A 24,241-nucleotide genomic window follows, 5' to 3' on the forward strand; every position below is an offset into this window, starting at 1 on the left:
AAAAAGGAGATTCTTTCAAAAGGGGACAACAGCTTGCAAAATGTAATGAACTTACTGTGGGACATTCAACATTACTTTCCCATATATTTTTTCGGCTTTAAACAATTTTATGAATTACAAAAGAAAATTCTCATTTTTGTTTCACCGCAGGCCTAAAACTCTGTCCCCCTCTCAACCCCATCTCTCTCTCTCTCCCATCCTCCAATTCCTCCAGTCTGTCTGTCTCTCTCTCTCTCTCTCCCCTTTTGATTATCGATCTCTTTCCCTCCGCCACCACCACCGGCTAGCAACAGATCCCCTGACCTCTGCATGGAGCCGCCGAAAGCGTGATCCAACTGGATACTGCGCATGCGCGAGCAGGCACAAAAAGGCTGCAAAGGCAAATAATCAGAGCGGGGGGGATTCTCCCGCTGTCCAGCTGAAAGGACAAAATTCAAGGGAGGAAACCAAATCCCCTGTGGCGTTACACAGCAACCCATCAACCATCAGAACACACTCTTCGAGAGCTGCAATTGGGATTGGCTTTGAGGTCACAAGACTCGCAAAACGAATTTCTGGATTCCCGTGTGTATTGGGCCCTGCTCCAGCCACTGACCAGTTCCCTCAGCGTCATTTCAGTTGAAGTGCGTGGGAGCTCGAGGATTAGTGCGGCATGCGCAGCCTGGAAGGAACAGTGATCACAAGTATATTTAATTACCTTGTCACAAAACCATTTTCACTTGCTGTGTCTCATTTTTAAAATGTTTAAACTAAATTAAATAAACTGCACTAACAGGATGTTGAAATAAATTAAACGTTTAAAAACATTACTAATACTCTATCCTGACCCCCATTTTCTCACTAAGCAGGGTCAGGTATGATTCCATGGGCTAGAATTGGCCATTACAGCCTAGCCGAGACATATCCTCAGCCAATATCCCCACATTTTCTAACAGCAGTAAGAACCCTATCTCGTGGTTTCTCCCACTCACTGAGGCAATTTTAGTGACCGTATCACTAACCACAGCTGAAAATATTACTTCAAAAGAAAATTAAAAAGTAATGTGTCCACCTGCATTCAAAACCAGTACCCATAATCCCAAATTGCACATGACCTCTGAGTAGGATCTTGGTGTATACCAACTTCTCCATTCCATTCATTTTCCTAATATAGACTGGGATAGTAATAGTGTAAGGGCAGAGAGGAGGAAAAATTTCCTTGATCAGTACGTTTCTGGCCCAACTCGGAAGGAGGCAGTGCTGGATCTGGTTCTGGTAAATTAGGTGGAGCAAGTGTCTGTAGGGAAAACATCGAAAGAAAGATTTTATATAGCGCTTTTCACAATCACCGGACATCTCAAAGCACTTTACAGCCAATGAAGTACTTTTGAAGTGTAGTCACTGTTGAAATGTAGGAAATGCGGCAGCCAATTTGCACACAACAATGTCCCACAGACAGCACTGTGATAATAACCAGATAATGTCTTAGTTATGTTGATATTTTGTGATATTGGCCAGGACACTGGGGATAACTCACCAGTGAAAGCCATAGAAAATAGGTGCAGGAGTCGGCCATTCGGCCCTTCGAGCCTGCACCACCATTCAGTAAGATCATGACTGATCATTCACTTCAGTACCCCTTTCCTGTTTTTTCTCCATACCTCTTGATCCCTTTAGCTGTAAGGGCCATATCTAACTCCCTCATGAATATATCCAATGAACTGGCATCAACAACATTGCGATAGCGAATTCCACAGATTAACAACTCTCAGTGAAGAGGTTTCTCCTCATCTCAGTCCTAAATGGCTTACCCCTTATCCTTAGAATGTGTCCCCTGGTTCTGGACTTCCCCAACATCAGGAACATTCTTCCTGCATCTAACCTGTCCAGTCCCGTCAGAATTTTATATGTTTCTATGAGATCCCCTCTCATTCTTCTAAACTCCAGTGAATACAGGTCCAGTCGATCCAGTCTCTCCACATATGTCAATCCAGCCATCCTGGGAATCAGTCTGGTGAACCTTCGCTGCACTCCCTCAATAGCAAGAGCGTTCTTCCTCAGATTAGGAGACCAAAACAGAACACAATATTCCAGGTGAGGCCTCACCAAGGTCCTGTACAACTGCAGAAAGACTTTCCTGCTCCTATACTCAAATCCCCTAGCTATGAAGGCCAACATACCATTTGCTGCCTTCATCGCCTGCTGTACCTGCATGCCAACCTTCAGTGACTGATGTACCATGACACCCAGGTCTCGTTGCACCTCCCCTTTTCCTAATCTGCCGCCATTCAGATAATCTGCCTTCGTGTTTTTGCCACCAAAGTGGATAACCTCACATTTATCCACATTATACTGCATCTGCCATGCATTTACCCACTCACCTAACCAAGTCACCCTGCAGCCTCTTGGCGTCCTCCTCACAGCTCACTCCGCCATCCAGCTTAGTATCATCCGCAAACTTGGAGATATTACACTCAATTCCTTCATCTAAATCATTAATGTATATTGTAAATAGCTGGGGTCCCAGCACTGAGCCCTGCGGCATCCCACTAGTCGACTGCTTGCCATTCTAAAAAGGATCCGTTTATCCCGACTCTCTGCTTCCTGTCTGCCAACCAGTTCTCTGTCCACGTCAGTACATTACCCCCAATACCATGTGCTTTAATTTTGCACACCAATCTCTTGTGTGGGACCTTGTCAAAAGCCTTTTGAAAGTCCAAGTACACCACATCCACTGGTTCACCCTTGTCCACTCTACTAGTTACATCCTCAAAAAATTCTAGAAGATTTGTCAAGCATGATTTCCCTTTCACAAATCCATGCTGACTTGGACCGATCCTGTCACTGCTTTCCAAATGCGCTGCTATTTCATCTTAAATAATTGATTCCAACATTTTCCCCACTACTGATGTCAGGCTAACCGGTCTATAATTACCCATTTTTTTCTCTCCCTCCCTTCTTAAAAAATGGTCTTACATCAGCTACCCTCCAGTCTATGAGATATGAACTGATCCAGAGTTGATAGACTGTTGGAAAATGATCACCAATGCATCCACTATTTCTAGGGCCACTTCCTTAAGTACACTGGGATGCAGACTATCAGGCCCTGGGGATTTATCGGCCTTCAATCCCATCAATTTCCCTAACACAATTTCCCACCTAATAAGGATATCCTTCAGTTCCTCCTTCTCACTAGACCCTCGGTCCCCTGGTATTTCCGGAAGGTTATTTGTGTCTTCCTTCGTGAAGACAGAACCAAAGTATTTGTTTAACTGGTCCGCCATTTCTTTGTTCCCCATTATAAGTTCACCTGAAAATGACTGCAAGGGACCTATGTTTGTCTTCACTAATCTTTTTTTCTTCAGAAGCTTTCGCAGTCAGTTTTTATGTTCCCAGCAAGCTTCCCCTCGTACTCTATTTTCCCCCTCCTAGTTAAACCCTTTGTCCTCTGCTGAATTATAAAATTCTCCCAGTCCTCCAGGTTTGTTGCTTTTTCCGGCCAATTTATATGCCTCTTCCTTGGATTTAACACTATCCTTAATTTCCCTTGTTAGCCACGGTTGAGCCACCTTCCCCATTTTATTTTTATTCCAGACAGGGATGTACAATTGAAGTTCATCCACGTGATCTTTAAATGTTTGCCATTACCTATCCACCGTCAACCCGTTAAGTATCACTCGCCAGTCTATTCTAGCCAATTCACATCTCATACCATCGAAGTTACCTTTCCTTAAGTTCAGGACCCTAGTCTCTGAATTAACTGTGTCACTCTCCATCTTAATAAAGAATTCTAACATATTATGGTCACTCTTCCCCAAGGGGCCTCGCACAACAAGATTGCTAATTAGTCCTTTCTCATTACACATCACCCAGTCTAGGATGGCCAGCCCTCTAGTTGGTTCCTCGACATATTGGTCTAGAAAACCATCCTTAATACACTCCAGGAAATCCTCCTCCACCGCATTGCTACCAGTTTGGTTAGCCCAATCAATATGTAGATTAAAGTCGCCCATGATAACTGCTGTACCCTTATTGCACGCATCCCTAATTTCTTGTTTGATGCTGTCCCCAACCTCATTACTACTGTTTGGTGGTCTGTACACAACTACCGCTAGCGTTTTCTGCCCTTTGGAATTCCGTAGCTCCACCCATACCGATTCCACATCATCCAAGCTAATGTCCTTCCTTACTATTGCGTTAATTTCCTCTTTAACCAGCAACGCCACCCCACCTCCTTTTCCTTTCTGTCTATTCTTCCTGAATGTTGAATACCCCTGGATGTTGAGTTCCCAGCCTTGGTCACCCTGGAGCCATGTCTCCGTGATGCCAATGACATCATATCCATTAACAGCTATCTGCGCAGTTAATTCATCCACCTTATTATGAATACTCCTCACATTGAGGCACAGAGCCTTCAGGCTTGTCTTTTTAAACACACTTTGCCCCTTTAGAATTTTGCTGTAATGTGGCCCTTTTTGCTTTTTGCCTTGGATTTCTCTGCTCTCCCTTTTTACTTTTCTTCATTCTACCTTTTGCTTCTGCCCCCATTCTTCTTCTCTGTCTCCCTGCATAGGTTCCCAGCCCCCTGCCATATTAGTTTAAATCCTCCCCAACAGCAATAGCAAACACTCCCCCATGACATTGGTTCCGGTCCTGCCCAGGTGCAGACAGTCTGGTTTGTACTGGTCCCCAGAACCGGTTCCAATGTCCCAGGAATTTGAATCCCTCCTTTCTGCACCACTCCTCAAGCCACGTAGTCATCTGAGCTATCCTGCAATTCCTACTCTGACTAACACGTGGCACTAGTAGCAATCCTGGGGATCTTTTACGTCCATCTGAGAGTAGACGGGGCCTCGGTTTAACGTCTCATCCGAAAGACAGCACCTCTACCAGTGCAGCACTCACTCAGCAATGCACTGGAGTGTCAGCCTAGTTTTCTTTGCTCAGGTCCTTCACAACCTTCTGCCTCAGAAGCGAGTGTGCTACCCACTGAGCCACAGCTGACATTTTACGGAACAGTGATCATCGCATCACGAGGTTTAGATTAGCTATGGAAAAAGGGACAAGGAGCAATCTGGGGTAAAAATACTTAATTGAAGGAAGGCCAGTTTCAATGGGTTGAGAACCAATCTGGCCCGGGTAAATTGGAATCAAAGATTGGCAGGCAAACCTATAATCGAACAATGGGCTGCCTTTAAAGAGATGGTTTGGGTATAGTTGAGGTACATTCCCACAAGGGGGAAAGGTAGGACAACAAAAGCCAGAGATCCCTGGATGGCGAAAGAGAGAGTAAGATGAAGCAGAAAAAGAGCACACTTGACAGATATCAGGTTGAGAATACAAGTGAGAATCAGGCTGAATATAGAAAGTTGAGAGGGGAAGTGAAAAAGAAAATAAGAGGGGCAAAGTGAGTATGAGAATAGATTGGCAGCTAACATAAGAGGGAATTCAAAAGTCTTCTATAGGCATATAAACAATAAACAAGTAGTAAGAGGATGGGTGGGACCAAATAGGCGACCTACGCATGGAGGCATTGCTGGGGTATTAAATGAGTACTTTGCATCTGTCTTCACCAAGAAAGAAGATACTGCCAAAGTCAGTGTAAGAGGAGATAGTGGAGATACTCAGATAAAATTTGATAATGAGCTATTAGAAAGGCTGTCTTTACATAAAAGTTGATAAGCCACCAGGACTGGATGGGATGCATCCTAGGATGCTGAGGGAGGTTAAGGAGGAAATCAGAGGTAAAGGCTTTAATCTTCCAATCCTACATGGATACAGGGGTGGTGGCAGAGGATTGGAGAATTGCAAATCATAGAAAAATTATGGGCTAGACTTTCCACTAGGTAGCCATTGCCCCCCAAAAAGGGCATTGTTCCAGCGATGTACAACGTCTCAGCTTTAGTGATCTCTGGAACATGGCCCATTTTTTTTTAGCGATTTTCCACTCGGCCTTAGGCTGGCGATGTGGAATGGGCGATCTTAAAGTTTGGCGATGTCATGTTCGCGCACCGAATGTGGAAGTCGAAAGCTTCCCTAGCAACGGGCTTCTGTGCATGTGAGTTTTTTTTTCCTGGCCAACTGGCTTTCCCAGAGTTCAGGGGTCATCCACATGTGCAGAAGGTACAGGGAGGGGCCGAGAGAGAGGAGAAAGCCAGAGAGCAGAGGGAATACTTAAGTTAAAAATAATTGCAAAAGTGTCATTAGAAGGAGAATCAGAGAGGAAAAGGGCAAAGCCCTTCAGTGAAGAAGCCAACAAGCTGTACGTTCAGGGAGTGGAATCCCTTTCTGTTACGAAACACCTCCGCGTTCTTTAAAGTGGCTTTCAGGACAATTGCAGTCTATCGCTCCCTGCACCTTGGGGAAGTCTGCTAGAAACCCAAAGCCCTCCCGGTCTGTGCCTCCCCTGCTCATAGGGAAGCTTATAAAGTCCATCCTGCAAGCGTAAAGGGCTTCAGTCAACTGCCAAATGCAGTAGTGTGTGGTGTGCTGAGAGATACGACAGATGTCGCCAGCTGAAACCTGAAAGGATCCCGATGTGTAGAAGGCTAGGGCTGCAGTAACCTTCACCTCATTGGACAGTGAGGTTCTGATGGTGCTGGAAGGCTGAAAATCCTCCTTGACGAGCTCGTAAATCTCATCGATGACTTATTTCCTGAAGCGCAGCCTCCCAAGACACGCATTTTCAGACAAGGTGAGGTAAGATTGCGTTTCTTTGTACCTTCGTTGGCTGTATGCTCAGCTCCTCTGTCTTTGTCTACGCATTATTCTGCCACCTCTTCGATTGATCCTTTCAGAAACCAGCGTGTGAGCAGTTACGAGTAATGGCAGAGAAAGCACAGGCCCCATCACTATCAATAATTATTTTCACTTGTTATAAATGCACTTCACTAAAAAGTGCCTAATCCACTAGACTACTATTAGTAAAATTAAATATAAGTAATAATCTGAGTAGATCTATCTATACAGGAACCTTAAATAACTCAACTATCTAAGCAGATTTTTTTTTAAAGCTGTCTCCACCTTTCCTCCGATCTTCAAAATGGCGTCCGCAGTGCCCATTTCCTTCAGTAAAGCCCGGGAAAAGCAACTGTTACCCAGCGATGTTCTCGGCGAGCGATCAGCCCGGCGAAGGTGAGCTGAAACTTGGGGGCTTATTTTTCCGCCCTAGTTTCCATTTTTTGCTCAAAATGGTCAATGTGAAGTGGAAAGTCTAGCCCATAGACACAGGTGGTCATTCAGCCCATCGTGTCTGTGCCGGTCGAAAAAGAGCTACCCAGCGCAATTCCACCTTCTAGCACTAGGTCCGTTGCCCTATAGGTTACGGCTCTAAGTGCACACACAAATCGCCATTTTGGTCCCCAATAGGACCTACTCTTTCCTTAGTTATTCTCTTGCTCTTTATGTAATTGCAAAATATCATTGGGTTTTCTTTGGTTCAATTTGCCAGTAGTTTTTCATGCCCTCTTTTTGCTTTAATTTCACCCCTAGGCTTTCTGCAGTATTGAGCTCATGATATCTGATAGGCTTCCCTTTTTTGCCTTATCTTGCCCTGTGTGCACCTCGTTATCCAGGGGGCTCCAAATTTGGCAGTTTTACACTTTTTCTTTGTGGGAACATGTTACACCCTTGTTCAGAAAAGGGTGCAAGGATAAACCCAGTAACTACAGGACATTCAGTTTAACCTCTGTAGTTGGGGAAGCTTTTAGAAAGGATAATCAGGGACAAAATTAACAGTCACTTGGACGAGTATGGATTAATTAAGGAAAGCTGGTACGGCAAATAGTGTTTAACTAACTCGAGTTTTTTTGATGAGGGCAATGCGGTTAAGTATATATGGATTTCCAAAAGGTGTTTGATAAAGTACCACATAATAAGCTTGCTCAGCAAAGTTGAAGCCCATGGAATAAAAGGGGCAGTGGCAGCATGGATATGAAATTGGCTAAGTGACATTCCCAGAGTAGTGCTGAACAGTTGTTTTTCAGACTGGAGGAAGGTATACAGTGGTGTTCCCCAGGGGTCGGTACTCAGACCACAGCTTTTCTTGATGTATATTAATGACTTAGATGTGGGTGTGCAGGGCACAATTTATAAATTTGCAGATGACATAAAACATAGGGAACAGTGAGGATAGTGATAGACTTCAAGAAGACATTGACAGGCTGGTGAAATGGGAAAACACGTGGCAGATGAAATTTAACGCAGAAAAGTGCAAAATGATACATTTTGGTAGGAAGAACGAGGAGAGGCAATATAAACTAAAGGGGATGCATGAACAGAGGACCCTAGGGGTATATGTGCACAAATTGTTGGAAGGTCGCATGGCAGGTTGAGAAAGGTTTTTTTTAAAGCATACGTTATACTGGGCTTCATAAATAGAGGCGTAGAATACAAAAGCAAAGACGTTATGCTGAGCCTTTAATTGAGGCAGAACCAATGTTTTATAGAGTATTGTCCGATTCTGGGCACCGCACTTTAGGAAGGATGTGAAGGCCTTAGAGGAGAGGGGAGGGGCGGGGTGGGGGGGTAGAATAGCTTTACAACAATGATTCAGTTACATGGTTAAGACTGGAGAAGCTGGGGTTGCTCTCCTTAGAGCAGAGAAGGTTGAGGAGATTTGATAGAGGTATTTATAAGAAATAGGAACGGGAGTAGGCCGTATGGCCCCTCAAGCCTGCTCCGCTATTTAATAAGATCATGGCTGATCTGATCATGGACTCAGCTCCACTTCCCCACCCGCTCCTCATAACCCCTTATTGTTTAAGAAACTGTCTATTTCTGTCTTAAATGTATTCAATGTCCCAGCTTCCACAGTGCTGAGGCAGCAAATTCCACAGATTTACAACCCTCTGAAGAAATTTCTCATCTCTGTTTTAAATGGGCAGCCCCTTATTCTAAGATCTTGCCCTCTGGTTCTAGTCTCCCCCATCAGTGGAAACATCCTCTCTGCATCCACCTTGTCAAGCCCTTTCATAATCTTATATGTTTTGATAAGATCACCTCTCATTCTTCTGAATTCCAATGAGTAGAGGCCCAACCTACTCGATCTTTCCTCATCTCTGGAATCAACCCAGTGAACCTTCTCTGAACTGCCTCTAAAGCAAGTATATCCTTTCGTAAATATGGAATCCAAAACTGCACTCAGTATTCCAGGTGTGGCCTCACCAATACCTTATATAGCTGTAGCAAGACTTCCCTGCGTTTATACTCCACCCCCTTTACAATAAAGGCCAAGATTCCATTGGCCTTCCTGATGTACCTCCATACTATCCTTTTGTGTTTCATGCACAAGTCCCCCCAGGTCCCGCTGTACTGCGGCACTTTGCAATCTTTCTCTATTTAAATAATAATTTGCTCTTTGATTTTTTTTTCTGCCAAAGTGCATGACCTCACACTTTCAAAATTGAGGGGTCTATACAGTAGAGAAACTGTTCCCATTGGCGGAAGGGTCAAGAACCAGAGGACAGAATTAAGGTGAAAAGGCGACATGAGGAAAAATCTTTTTATGCAGCGCGTGGTTAGGATCACAAATGCACAGCTTGAAAGGGTGGTAGAGGCAGACTGAATCGTGGTTTTCGAAAGGAAATTGGATGAGTACCTGAATGAAAAAAATTGCAGGGCTATGGGGAAAAGGACTAGCTGTGTAGTGCTCTTGCAGAGAGCTGGCACGGGCTTGACGCCTTCCTCCTCTATCCTCACTATTCTCTGCGGATAATTTTCTTAAGCGAGCAAGGCAGCACTTGTGTCCTACACCGGAGCACTGTGTATTATCGTTTTGTTGTCTTTAGATAATAAAGCGTTCCCTGGAAGTGTGGGGCAGTGAGGAAGCTTTGCAAAAGGCTAAAGAAACACGACAAGAGAACAGAGAGAAGCTGAAACAAAAGAAGTTTGATAAAAAAGTAAAAGGTGGGTGAACTTGGATTAAATTCCTATTAGGGCCCATATTTGCTGTAATTTGATACCCCAAATTCAGATTCCATACCATTTGTGAAATCTGTATCCAGTCACCTGGTCAAGTATGGAATATTACAGCCCAGCTATCTACAGATGAGCAGAAGGGGAAATTATAACTAAGAATCAGAATAACAGTTCCCCTTACTGCTGCCATGATGGTATCTGTACAAGTGATCTTAGAACAACCAACCAGTGCCCTAAAAACAAAGGAAAACACTCTATATTGCTCTCCAGCTGATTTATAAATTGTAGCAGAAAACCTAGAGTTGTCAACCAATTTAAAAAAGCATCAGCAGTGAGTAAATCATTAGGTGTTCAGACGTTACGAGAAGAAGCTCTCAGATCTGTGTAACTAGGTACTACTTTCCACTGTTTGCAGAGCTTCGCCGAGCTGTGAGGAGTAGCCTATGGAAAAAGGAATCAGCTGCTCACCAACATGAGTATGGCCCCGAAGAACATGATGAGGAGGACGACATGTACAAGAAGTGCTGTACAATATGTGGCCATCAGCTAATCTATGAAAAAATGTGACTTAATCTCATAGCTCCTGTACAGAACGTAATGATTTGACACTCCAATAATTGTGTAGATGGTTCTGATTTTTAATAAATTGAACATTTCTGTTGCGGTATGTTTTACATATTTGCAATTACGGTGTTTTAATTGTTCAGTGCAATACTGTAATTTGCTCATCCAAACCTGCAGATTTAAAGGAATGGGAGTATAGTGTTTCTGTTATTGAACTAGTCATCCAGACACTAGTTCAAATCCCACCACAGCAATTTGAGAATTTAAATTCAATTCAAGTAATCTGGAAATATGTGACCATGAAGCTATCAGCTTGTTGTAAAAACCCAAGTGGTTCACTAGTAAGGGTTACCAACCCTCTTGCATTACCCAAGAGCCTCCCAGCTTGGAGCATAAATCCTGCAGGTGCTACTGCTTGAAGCGTGGGAGAACTTACTCGCTGCAGTAGTGGTTCCCCCCACAGCTGCTACAGAGGCCTCCAGCTTGGAATGGTGTGATCAACAGTGAGGGTTAAAGGGCAGTCAGTCACAGCACATATTGTTGGTGTCCTTCTCCTGTGGACAGCATAGGGAGATTGGGTATTAATTGGAGGGGCAGATAGGTGTTTTGCAATGGATGGAACTATTAACATTGGGGCTGAGAAAGGCCGTTAAATGGTTAAGGGTTGGTTGGGTGGAAGTTAAAATACCCTGAGCCTGAAATTTATGCTAGTATGTTTCACACTCATCTAACCTGCCCAAAACCCACTCCAGCTTAAAATCAGTCAGAGTTTTGGTTACAAAGCAACAAGAGAAAGAAAGAGCTGAAAGCACAAGGCATTCAGAATGTATTTAATGGTATATAAAGTGACTTAATTCATTACTTCCTTACATTACCGTGTACAAGATGGCAGTTAACTCTCACCAAATCTCTGCTCATCTACAACTCCGGGATGTCACTGTTCCAAGTCTCAAGAGTCTTCTTGACAGCCATCCTAGCACGATTGTTGGGCCAGCTCCGGTGGCTCATCCTAGAAGATTTATAACTGCTTCAAAGTTAAAATTTACAACATAGAAAAAGATGGCCAGAAAAACACCAGCTGGTCCATCGAATCAATCCCATTCAGCCAAATTGCAACTAAGCAACATGACAACCCCACCCCCACAATACTACCCACTGACCAGCAGCTGTGTAAGCAAAAACATTAAAATTCAAAAACTCCTCTGCTGTGGCAAAGAGAATATATATTGAATGATTTTTTTTTCTTTGTCAAAATATAAAACTTAGTTCCCATCTGTGGTGAGTTATTCATTTAAGCTGAATTTTTTTTACTCTGCATTGATTTACAACTCACTCTGAATGTAACACAACCAAGATAAAACCACTCAGACCTGACAGTCACCAACATAACTGAGCACTGGAAAATTCACCCAATGGTACAGCCATGAAGTGCTAGTGTCAGCCATCTATATATGTTCCTGTTGGTTGCCCATGGCTTCACTCCCAGACATGCTAGAAAAACCATACAGCGTACCAGCGCTGGACAAGTATGGAACAATTACCTATGTTTCTTTGAATGAGCATACTTCACTCAGCTGCTGTGGTCTGCCACTGGACTATGCTCTGAGAATCGGTCATATATGGAGCTGAGAACAGAGGTTGTCTATATGATCAACCTGTTCCCACAGTATCATAGGACCTGCATCACTAAATATTCAGTTAATTTTCAACTATAGCTTTGACCAAAAATAAAGATATATATTAATTTCAGTCATTGTAAAGCTCAAGGCTACAGCTGGGTGATGTGGAGGATGCTCATTCAACTCCTGAAGGCCTCTGGATCTTAGGCAGGTGGTGGCTAAAGACATTGGTACAGACTCTGAAGGGAGCCAATGCAAACAGCATCAGACTGAAGCAGAGGATGAGCTGGTGTCCATGACAATGGTCACTCTTGTCATGTGCTCACTAGTTTTGCATTCTTGGAATCCTCCCTTTTCTGAATCAATTAGTCAATCTTTCTTTTTTGGCCTATTCATGACCCATGGCAACTCAATTAGGTGGCCGCAGTTCAGCATTGCTGCTGGCTTTGCAGCACTACCTATGGACAGAGTAGGTCCACCAGCTTCACATGGAACAGATCCCTTTTCAACGTTTTCCTTGATATTAAAACTCAACAGACAATCCTCAGTACAATTTTTTTTTATAAACACTCCTCCTGCCACCCCATCACGAAATGTTGCATAAACTGGTATCATGTTTAGTGAACAGTGCTTATGATCAACTGCACAATGGGATGGCAGCACCTCAGAAACACATCAAAGGGAGGGACGTCCCTTATGTGCATTTCCCAACAAAATGTGGTCTGTGGTAGACGATTTAAAGCTACATTTGATTTAATCCCCTAATGCAATTTGATACATTACAGCCAGCTCAGAGAAGAGCAACAAGGATAATTTGATGAGTCAGAACATTGTAAGGAGAGGCTAAGACAACTCCATTTGTTCTAACTGAAGATGGTGATAGTTTGGGAGGGGAGGGGAGGGGGTGGAAACAGAATGTTGGGCCTTACAATGGTGAAAGTCACAGTGATATGGACAGGAATGGGTATTTAACCTGTAATTTCCAGACTAGACAGAAGACATTTACAGTGTAACATGGGCCCTGCAGAGTAGGACTCCTATAGTCTCTGCATCCAAATATGGCACCCTGAAAAGGAATACAGAACAGCAAATACATCAACTCAAAAATTCTTACTTGTCATTGTAAAGGCCACAGAAATGATTGATGCTACATTCAAATCGTTGACTGCTCGTAAAAACAAAACAGAAGTTACTGTAGCTGCAGCCAGTCTGGTGGAAAAAGCAAAATCTCATAGGCAAACAAGGTTTAACACATCAATCTTCAGAGTAAGGCTCTGAGATGAGATTACTATAATGGTACAGACAAATACTTGGGCATCAAGGTTTAGGACTTCATATGGTATCATGCACCAAGTGTCCCAAATGTGCAGCTTTATGGAGCCCGCATGCTTTGTGCCAGTGACAGCAAAGCTGCAAGTGCCATAATGTGGCTCTTGTCTTCAGCTAAACTGGTTCATAGTATACAAAGTATTACCAATGAACTCCAGATTGCCACAACTCCCTGACTATTTAGCACAGGCTTTAAATCAGAATTGTGCACCTCCACAATAATGCAGTTTAGTTTCTGAGGCAAGATCATTACTGAAGTAGTTTGCTGCTGCTTAAAGTATTTACTGCCTGACTAGTAAAAGGCAATGGTCAGAGGCCTCATTGATGATCAGGGAGATATTGGTGATCAGGAGTCAATCCATAAGGGGAACGGTGTAGTTCAGCTGGAATGTGCACGGAATGACTTGGAACTGGAGGCAAGTGTTGAAGAGAGAGATGCAACTGTGAAAACCGTTTTGGCACATACTGTCACAAACAAGATGGGAAAGGGACAAAAATGTTGGTGCACTGGATGAAAGAGACAAAACAGAAAACAAGCAGAGAGGAAAAGAATCCCAGGTCTGGCATTCTTGGAACATCTTCCAAATCCCACAGTTACTGTACCGTCACTGACTGGCAGGAGGTACACAAGTAGGCTGAACAAGCCGAGTAATCTCTGCAGGGAGCACATCATCACCCCAACCTCCCATGACTAGAAACCAACCATGGGTAAAATTAGAAACCGCAAAAGGGTATAAGCAGCTTCACAGCAATTGGCAGCTGTCAGGAATGTAGTATTGTAGAAAGAGGGGTTCATGTGCGAGATATTTTTTACTTATTCAATAGATTATAATACTTTGATTCATCCCATCAGAACAATGTAGAAACATGACTTCATGAAGAGTTTCTATTAATACTGTAGAGTATTGTTTAATGGGGTTAACAATGGGATGGAAAGTGGTCCATTATTTCATGGACGATATCCAATTCATGGTACAACTTCCTGGAAGTAATGTAAAGGAGGTTGATACATCTCTTGTACAAGAGCGCCAACAGAAGCAGAATGGATCCTGACAACAAAGCATTAAATAAACTCAGGCGTCAGGACCCAAGAAGAGGACAGGGCAAGCTTCAGATTCTGTAAAATATTCAAAAATTTAATCAAAATTGCAATGTCATCTCTTGGCAGTATTCAAACTTTACTAAACTAAAATGTCTCTGAATATAGGTATTGCCAGGATTTCTCAATGTTGAATAAGACAGATGTCAGGGTTTTAAAAAAGCTATTCCTGATGGGTGATGTCCTGTTTTATATACAATCTGGTGGATTAAGGTAGAAAAGTGGTTCGGAAAGAATGAATGAATGAATTTGATAAAATAAATCTACAGCCCTCAATAAGTTTACCCATTTGTTGTTTCTGCTTTCCTGATACAATTTTCCCATAGCTACATGACTCAAAACACAGGCCCCACCCTCCACTTCAGCAAAGTCACATTGGCATTAATTTGGGAATTGGTGGGGGTTCATGGATTTGGAGGAGTAAAGACGATGCAGCTTTAGGGGTTGGATGGTCATGAAGCCAGTCACATACTGCAGTGGCCTTTCATGTAAAGGACAAAGCTTGGGCACAGATAGTCTGCTACTGTAAACAGCATAATTTTCCCCTCAGACTCATTGCTGCTGCAGCTTCATTGTCAGAGCCTGTTGGTGAGAGATGACCAGCTGGTAGCTGTCCAAGTACCAAACACACACACAGGGTGGTCAGTCAGTTTCCAGGCCTCCAAAAGGGCTCGAAGTGCTCGTAATACTCTCTGTAATACAATCAGAATGGTTTGACAGTGACTGGACCCAATAAATTATAACACTGCTATCATTCTACAATCAATGCAGTTTCATTATACTTGTAAAAAATATTCATTAGCTCTTTTTCAATCATGTGGTATCTTCGACTCTCCATTTCTCACGCTCTGTATGTGGCCTGGATGGATGGATGTATAAAATTTTAAAATAACGACATACTTTTGTTTTTTAAAAAAAAAAGGAAAAAAAAAGAAGAGGGTAACAGTATCCCAAATAAATGTCAATCCCGTTGATATCGGTAGAACTGCCAGTTTGTTGTTACTAGGACCAAAAGAACACAATACAACATCTAAATTCAAAACTTTGGTCTACTATCAAAGAGCACAATTTCAGACAAGTTACAACATGCAACTTAATTTACAAACTGGAAGGTAGATCATGAGTATAAGAGCAGGTATTAGTAAGATGCAGCATTACACTGTATCCAATAACCAAACCAGGTGGAGTACAAAGCAAATTTAAAAACTCAGGTGAATACCAAAACTTAAATCAAATTATGTATGTTCATCTCTTGAGCCTCTAAAGTCTCTAACTATTCCATAAGGTCTATTCTTTTGTTTTAAAGGAGAGGAATCCTTTCTAATATATGAGTGGAAACTTTCTTCATGCTCCATGGTTTTCACAGATAACTGGGCAAAAAGCCTTCAGAAGGGTATTATCGGTACAAGAGTGTTGCTTGTTTGAGTCAGTTTTCAATGATGTAAGATTAAGAGGTGTCAAGAACGGTGGGAATCTGAAATCGTTCACCGTGGCTATAGCACAATTGCTATTATTGAAGGGCGCAGAATTGTTGGTAGACAGCCAGTATGTGGTGGTCCAACTCAGCTGTGAAGAGTAGGTTCTCCAGAGTGACCATGTACTGTTGAATGATCTGGTGATGCTGTAATGCAGAAACATGTCAAACTTTAGTACTGTCCTGTCATAATATCACTGGCCTGGAACTGCTGTTTACAAAATTCTAATGCCAGCAGTTCTTTGGCCGTTCTCTGTTCAAAATTGTATCATTTTCCTGTCAAAACATGTGCCTGCCCAGCAATTTAAATTGGCACAGATAACTATTAACTGTATAGAATTTCTCAAGTTAATTTAACCTTTTGAGCAGTCACCATCTCCAGTGGAAGTTTGCAGGGATAACATAATATCAAAATGGCAGCGTTAACAAACGCCCAAAATACATCATCCTCTTCTGGGCATTTTGCAGGTTCCCCAGAGAGTCTTTAGATGGTGTAACTTTCAGCAGATCACACCATCTTAGCATGGGTGGGTGGTGGGGGGTGGGGGGGGGGGGGGGGGAGGAGAAAGTACGAGAAAAAAGGAATTAAATAATTTACATTCCAATTCCCTTCGTAGTACAGAGCACCAGTGCAGGAAGTCAGAGATAAATCGTGCCATAGACCAACATGGGAATTTGGGACTATATAAAACAGGCAGATTGTCTCAGAGATAATATAGTTGCGTCTGAACCACAAGGTTGTGGGCTCAAGCATAACTCCAGGACTTGAGCACACAATCTAGGCTGACACTTCAGTGCAGTAATGAGGGAGTGCTGCACTGTTGGAGGTGCTGTCTTTGGATGAGATGTTAAATTGAGCCCCTCTGTCAGTTTAGGTCTATGCAAATGATTTAATTGCACCAAAGAGGAGCAGGGAGATACACCTGTGTCTAGCCAACATTCACCCATCAACCAAAACAGGATTAGCTGGTCATTCATCTCACTGCAGTGTGTGGGGCCTTGCTGAGTGCAATTGGGCTGTTGCTTTTACCTACATTTCAAAAGTAATCAGTTGGCTGTGAAACACTAACACGTCCTGATAAGGTGATAAGGCACTAAATAAATCCAAGTTCATTTATTCTTTAGGGTTTGGCTTCGGGAGATTTTTCTTTGTATTTAGACAGGCAATATTTTATAGGCTTGCATACATTATATAGGCTCAGAAGCATTAAGTTATGATTTTAATAGCTGATGATCAACTGGAAATGGACAATCAGCACATACAGAAGGTTCACCTCTAGTCGCAGTACTAACCTGGAGGAAGATTTGCTGCAACCGTTCAATGCAGTTCTTGTACCAAGGTGTATTAAAATCAATCCCGCCAGTTTCACACCTTGCAAGATGTTCCGTCAAAATCATTATAAAACGCTGTGAAGAATAAAAAAATAACAAATTAAATGGAGAATTCTATGCAACAAATATTAAAAATGCATCATCATCATAATCATCATAGGCAGTCCCTCGGAATCGAGGAGGTCTTGCTTCCACTCCCAAAGTGAGTTCTTTGATGGCTGAACAGTCCGGTATGAGCGCCACAGACCCTGTTACAGGTGGGACAGACATTCATCGAGGGGTCGGTGGGGCTAGTTTGCCGCGTGCTTCTTCCGCTGCCTGCGCTTGGCCTCTTCACGCTGTTTGCGTTGAGACTCTAAGAGCTCAACGCCCTCCCGGATGTACTTTCTCTACCTCGGGTGGTCTTCGGCCAGGGTCTCCCAGGTGTCAGTGGTGATGTCGCACTTTACCAGGGAGGCTTTGAAGGTGTCCTTATAACGTTTCTGCTGTCCTCCTTTGGCTTGTTTACCATGAAGGAGCTCCACATAAAGCACTTGCTGAGGGAGTCTCGTATCTGGCATGCGAACTATGTGGCCTGCCCAGCGAAGCTGATCGAGTGTGGTCAGTGCTTCAATACTGGGGATGTTAGCCTGGTCGAGGACACGGATGTTGGTGCGCCTGTCTTCCCAGGGGATTTGCAGGATCTTGCGGAGACATCATTGGTGATATATCGTCCATGCCTCAGATCCATACAGGAGGGTGGGTATTACTACAGCCCTGTAGACCATGAGCTTGGTGGTGGATTTGAGGGCCTGGTCTTCAAACACTCTTTTCCTCAGACGGCCGAAGGTTGCACTGGCGCATTGGAGGTGATGCTGAATCTCCGCATCAATGTCTGCCTTTGTTGATGAGACTCCCGAGATATGGGAAATGGTCCACGTTGTACAGGGCCGCGCCGTGGATCTTGATGATTGGCGGGCAGTGCTGTGCGGCGGTGACAGGCTGGTGGAGGACCTTTGTCTTACGGATGTTAAGCATAAGGCCCATGCTTTCATATGTCTCAGTGAATATATTGACTAATTCCTGGAGTTCAGCCTCTGAATGTACGCAGACGCAGGCATCGTCCGCATACTACAGCTCAACGACAGAGGTTGGGGTGATCTTGGACCAACAACTGGCCGACAGCCACGATATGCGAGGATTCTTCGCTGCAGTCAAGGCCACCTGCAGTCCAAACTCCCAAGGCCTCACCCCACTCCTGGCCAAGAACGGGGAAAAAAAGCAAGAGGAACCCAACATACAACTTTACCTGGAAAATTACTAGGAAGAGGTTTTTCTGTTCACTTTGAGCAGACTCAACCTTCTCCTGAAGACGTTCAATCTGTTCTTCCAGAGGACCGTCTTCATCATCATCACTGTTCTGATCATACTCATCATCACTGTCTCGCTTTAAAAAAAAATACAATCATATCATTGCTCTAATTAATTAGAAACTTTATACTCTCCTTATACCAGTGCCCAAAGTAGTTACAAACTTTATAATCTCTCCCTATCCATTCCACTATGTTTTTTGGCAATTTATATTCAACAGTTGGGGATATATTTCTGCTTTGGCACTTGCAGCTGCTCTATCTGACTTGGGAGTATCTGACATTGAGTAAAATAAGGGTCTGATGCTCAGTGGTGTTTCAGTCGTGTTTTGTAATAAGGGTCTGATGCTCAGTCGTGTTTTGTACATTTGCCTGAAGCACTTGCCTCATAACCAACGTTTCCACTCAGCTGACTGCCGGTCCCACACAGCCTGAAAATGGCTTTCCCCATTCAACATAAAACCAGTCTGTTCCATAGCCCCAGTAAACATTTCCTTGATCTTTTACTACAAGAGGGAGGGAATTAAAGACCTGATGCCTGGAGTTGTTGAGCGACAATTCAGTCAATACCTCTCTTCTATTTTTCTGTAATGAATGCAGCTCTAAGTTTCAAACGCTGCCTCTTTTACTGCATCACCTATGGATACATATGAAGGATCACCGGGCTGGTACTGTAATGAGGCAATTCAGTCCCTATCATTAGCACAAGAAAATTAAAAATGGATAGTTGTCCATTCGAATTCCAACAGGTTAAACTTGTTGCGTATCCTCGGCTCCCACTCACCAATGAGCTCACAAGAATCTGCTTTCTCCAGCGGATACCTCACGTGTCCATTGCTCCACTTTGTCGCGACAGGACCCAGCGACACAGAAATCGCAGCACTCGTTCCAGTGGCACAGAACAAACACGGCAATTACATTTTTCACATTTCATTTTCTTTTTTTGGCTCAGATCTAAACCACAAAAATGATCATCTTCAAGCCCTTAAAGATTGCTTTATATAATCAGAGTAGACCTGCCATGAGTGTCCCATTAAAAATCAAGCCAACATTTTTAGCCTTAGTATGGACGCTGTTGGTTATCCAGTCCTTCCATCCAGTGTACCTTCTGGACACGCATCAGTTCTTTTGAAAGGAGACAGTAGACTGAGCTGATAAAATTATGAACCAAAAGGCACAAATATGGAGCACCAAGCACCAAGGTTAGAAAAAAAAGCTAAGATAGAGAGGCGCTTTGTATGTGAAGGTTCAAATACAATCCAAAACTAGAAACGAACCCATCTCCAGGTGATCCAACATCTGTCCTCATCCAACCTCTACATACAAATCACTGATATCCAAGTAGTTTAGAAAATGAAGGCATGGGAACCCGACAACTGAATAGGCACGGTACCACAGTGTCAATGCATTTGTTGGTTTCAGATTCCAAGTCCAAATGATTCGGAACAAGATAAGTACATGTATGTCAGCTACTCAGTTCACTAACTGCTGTTTATTGACAGATTAGCATTTTTATTATCAAACATATCTTTGCTACGATTTTTATAGACATGAAGGATTTGTAAGCAACAAAAGTACACAGATTTATTGATGTATTTATAATTTATATTGATGATTTGTAAAACTGAAGTGTTTAATGTTTGTAAACTTCTCTTTAAACGCCACCCCCCCCCCATTCCCTGCGCCTGATTTGTAACCTACACCTGATTTTCTAAGTGTAGACAAGGTTTTTCTGAGCGTACAAAAATCTACACTTACTCCATTCTAAGTTAGTGTGGAGTAAGTTTTCACTGCCTAAACTTTCAAAACGGGCATAAGTGGCCGGACACGCCCCCTTTTGAAAAAAATCTGTTCCAAACTGAAACTGTTCTAACTGACTAGAACTGGAGCAAACTAAATGCCGAGAATTGCAATTTCTAAGATACTCCATTCTAAGCCAGTTGCTCCAAAAAAACAGGAGCAACTCAGGCCGAAACTTGGCCCCTATATACCGATAGAAACTCTTGTTATCTGTTTTTATATTGTGTGCTAGTTTACTTTCATAGTCTATCTTCCCTTTCTTAATCATTTTTTTAGTCATTCTTTGCTGGCTTTTAAAAGTTTCCCAATCTCTGTCCTCCCACTAGTTTTGGCCACTTTGTATGCCCTTGTTTTTAAATTGGATACCATCCTTTATTTCTTAAGTTAGCCACGGATGGCTATCTTTCCTTTTGCATCCGTTCCTCCTCACTGGAATATATTTTTCTTGAGAGTTATGAACAATCTCCTTAAATGTATGCCACTGTTCATCAACCGTCCTACACTTTAATCTATTTTCCCAGTCCACTTTAACCAACTCTGCCCTCACACCTTTGTAGTCTCCTTTATTTAAGCTTAGTACGCTGGTTTGAGATCCAACTTTCTCACCTCCATCTGAATTTGAAATTCAACCATGCTATGATCACTCATTCCAAGGGGATCCTTTAAGAGGAGATTGTTTAATAATCCTTATTACACAGGACCAGATCCAAGATAGCCTGCCCCATGGTTGGTTCCGTTACATGCTGCTCAAGGAACCCATCCCTTATGCACTCTATGAACTCTTCCTCAAGGCTACCCTATGTTATAAATATGTTCTTTATAGTGAGCCTACCAGTGCAATACTTCCTAGTAAGGAAACATAGCGGCAGATAATGTTTTTGCATTGTGATTTCCTGAGATATTTTAAACCCAGGAAAATTTTAGGGAGAAAGCTCGGGAGGTCTCAGCACTGCTCCATCTAAATCTGGGTCATACAAGGTGGGTGAACAAGCAAAGTACAATCTCAGTAACTATGTGAAAGAGAAAAGCCTGGTTACTGTCAAAAGAAAGGTCACAGGAAGGCATACACTAAACAGCTGTGACACATATTTATGACAAACCAGATTCAAATCCTAAGTCGGTGTGACTGGGTGTACAAGCAGATTTGTTTCGCAAGTACCTGGATTCTATATAGCTTGCCAACTACAGCTCTAGATGGCCAATAGTTGTACTTAAAGCCTCAAAGTATGGGATACCAGAACTTCTTGGCTGTGTCATTTATCAACCAAGGTACAGGCTACTATAAAGCACCATCTCCTATAGAGAATGCATTCATTCTGGGATATGAGCAGGGAGCCCTGTAAACTGAGAGATACGAATGACTCTCAATGAATCGGCAGTGATGCAGGGTGGGAAAGATCTTTATTTTCGTTAAATTGGAAAGGGGACAAATATTTTGTTTTGAAAATACTCTCTACAATCTCCCTTCCTCTAAGCAATATTTACCCAACATCAACCCACAATCAGTTGATTTAACACAAAACAAACTTACTCTTTTGTGCTGTTTATCCAGTTTGTCTTTAGTCTCTTCAAGCTCGTTTTGGACCTTTTGCACATGTTTATTCATCTTTCGGATGGTGGAGTGAAGAATCTCCCAGACATACAATCTGAAGTACCACAGCAAGGTATGTTAGTTCCATGCAATTTCAAAGATTGAAACACTAATATACTGAAATTGTGTGATGACAAGTGTTCACACACATTACCTAGTGAAATCATGTGCCATCTCTGAAGAGAAGATCCAGTTTGCTACTGCCGCGCAGTCTACAATCTGTGTTCGGATCATTTTATCAACCAACATGGCCATCATCTGCAAAGTATCAAGAAAAAATAGCTCTTATGGGACAACTTAAAGAGCACTGCTGTGACAGTGGAGAGTTAATTAGTCAATTCCACACACCCAACAGGGAGCCACAATTGAAGGGAGCACAGATCAGACAACGGCCTCTATAATGTTGCAGTCCGACTCTAGTCCACACTCCCTTCCAATGTGGCTTCCCAACCAAGTGTGGGAACCTATTTTGGGAAGAGAAGGAACTTCAGGCCACTTTTAAAAGGGAAGGATAAATGATAAACATTGAGGCAAGAATCATTTTGCTCTCAATTTACACTCTAAACAGGTTTTTTATTTGGAGGAAGAGAAAGGGACAACTATTACCTGGGGATGACACTTCCAAACGTCAAACATAACTCTTAGTATATGCAGCTTGCCCTCATCACCTTCAGCCAAAGTCTTAAAAATCTCATGAAACCTACAAAAAAAAAAGCAACTGATGAAAGCTGTGGAAATAAACATAGAAAGATGTATCGCTGAAATATAGGTTTGAAAATAGGAGGTTCTACAACACTTTCTAGACTCTGGTCATATACAATTCTCTCCCCTTCATTTTACTACCTTCCTTCATTCTCTTTGTACCATTTCCCCAAGTGAAAAAGGTGCTGTGACTGCCTGGGTGACCCCCCATCCCAGATATTTTTCCTCTTCCTTTGGTGACGTGGCTGATTTCCACTCGGTTCCTCTTCAAAAGGTAAAATCAGCAACTGATTGTGGAGAATAACTGATGCCAATCTTGTTTTATTTATTGGAGATCAACAGGAATGAGCACCAATGTACCAGCCCACGTTCATACACAGGGGCAAATGCTTGAAACTGGTAATTAAATAATAAAAATAAACTAGGTATGTTTAATGCTTTAATGGTTCTTAAAGCACCAGTTATTCCCCTTACTGAACTGCACCAACAGTTTAGAAGAGTGTGGGTTAATTGTAACGACCACTGAAGCAGGAAAGCAAAAATCCCATAATTTAGTACATCAGACATGAGAAATCCAGTATGCATTGAGTTAATTGCAATATTAATAAACAATGCAACAACACGTAAACATCTGGTTAAAATTCTTGTGTTAATGGAAAAGGAATACACTTACTTTGCCAAAGCACTGAAGGAATGGCTGAAGGACTTGGCAGCCAGGTGAAGTAAAGTCTGTACAAAAACTTCAATCTTCAGGGGATTAAAGCTGAAACCTTCATCTGAAAGAGAGTAGCTCAAGTAGGTCAATCACTTGATCACAGAAGCATTCCTCCCAGATTAAGGTGACAGATTATATAACAAGTCTGAGGTCCATGGAAAGTGATATTAACTGTATGGACAAGCAATGGGAGGGGGAGAGATCCAAAATCAACATGAAATGGGATAAATACAGTAAAAATTGATAATTACCCACATTTTCACGCAACAATATCTAAATTCACAGTTAAGAACCAACAATAAATTATTCTTCCATTGGTGTAAGATTGACACATTCCCAGTACGCCAAACATCAGCCAAGCAAATCCCATTGTAGCAATGGAGGCAGCCATTTGACCCAGGAGACCTGGGCCATTGCTGGGTTCACATTACATCTTTGTTCTTTTCCTGTAACCTTTAATATTTATTCCTCTTCAAGCGTTTATCTAATCTCCCCTTAAATTATGAGATTGCCTGTTGAAGCTCAGTGACTTGCAGTAATACATTCATCGTGATGGGCCTCAAACGAGGAAGTGCAGATACCAGATTTAGGGATAATACACCCTTCAAAGAGTCCCTTGTGGTGCTTATTCCCAAGGAAGACAAGACTATGTGATTCTGTGTAGAAACTGAAGTACCCCAACAAACTTCCCTTTCCCTTTAGGAACTACATTAAACCCAATCTCAGCGTAACCAGATCTGCCCATGCACTAAAACTCTAACAAACAACCA

General features: G+C 42.6%; 2 protein-coding genes across 8 annotated transcripts in view; one reads left to right on the forward strand and one right to left on the reverse strand.

Moving 5' to 3' along the window:
• xpa (xeroderma pigmentosum, complementation group A) overlaps positions 1-11,733 on the forward strand; it is a 49,607-nt gene extending 37,874 nt beyond the window's left edge. For all 7 annotated transcript variants that reach the window (XM_070880749.1, XM_070880739.1, XM_070880785.1 and 4 more), the window contains 2 exons: positions 9,768-9,885; positions 10,313-11,733. In XM_070880749.1, coding sequence (XP_070736850.1) covers positions 9,768-9,885; positions 10,313-10,464 — 270 coding nt within the window. In that variant the 3' untranslated portion in view covers positions 10,465-11,733. The remainder of the gene's footprint in view (positions 1-9,767; positions 9,886-10,312) is intronic.
• Positions 11,734-12,815: 1,082 nt separating this feature from the next.
• The window catches only part of LOC139264372 (nuclear cap-binding protein subunit 1), a 95,760-nt gene continuing 84,334 nt past the window's right edge, over positions 12,816-24,241 (reverse strand). Inside the window, exons 17-23 of the mRNA XM_070880713.1 lie at positions 23,430-23,532; positions 22,661-22,754; positions 22,209-22,312; positions 21,995-22,109; positions 18,603-18,740; positions 17,276-17,389; positions 12,816-16,129 (exon numbers count right to left, since the gene is read on the reverse strand). Coding sequence (XP_070736814.1) covers positions 16,019-16,129; positions 17,276-17,389; positions 18,603-18,740; positions 21,995-22,109; positions 22,209-22,312; positions 22,661-22,754; positions 23,430-23,532 — 779 coding nt within the window. The 3' untranslated portion in view covers positions 12,816-16,018. The remainder of the gene's footprint in view (positions 16,130-17,275; positions 17,390-18,602; positions 18,741-21,994; positions 22,110-22,208; positions 22,313-22,660; positions 22,755-23,429; positions 23,533-24,241) is intronic.

This window comes from Pristiophorus japonicus, chromosome 1, assembly GCF_044704955.1.
Source record: "Pristiophorus japonicus isolate sPriJap1 chromosome 1, sPriJap1.hap1, whole genome shotgun sequence".
In the NCBI taxonomy this organism is placed as follows: Eukaryota; Metazoa; Chordata; class Chondrichthyes; family Pristiophoridae; genus Pristiophorus; species Pristiophorus japonicus.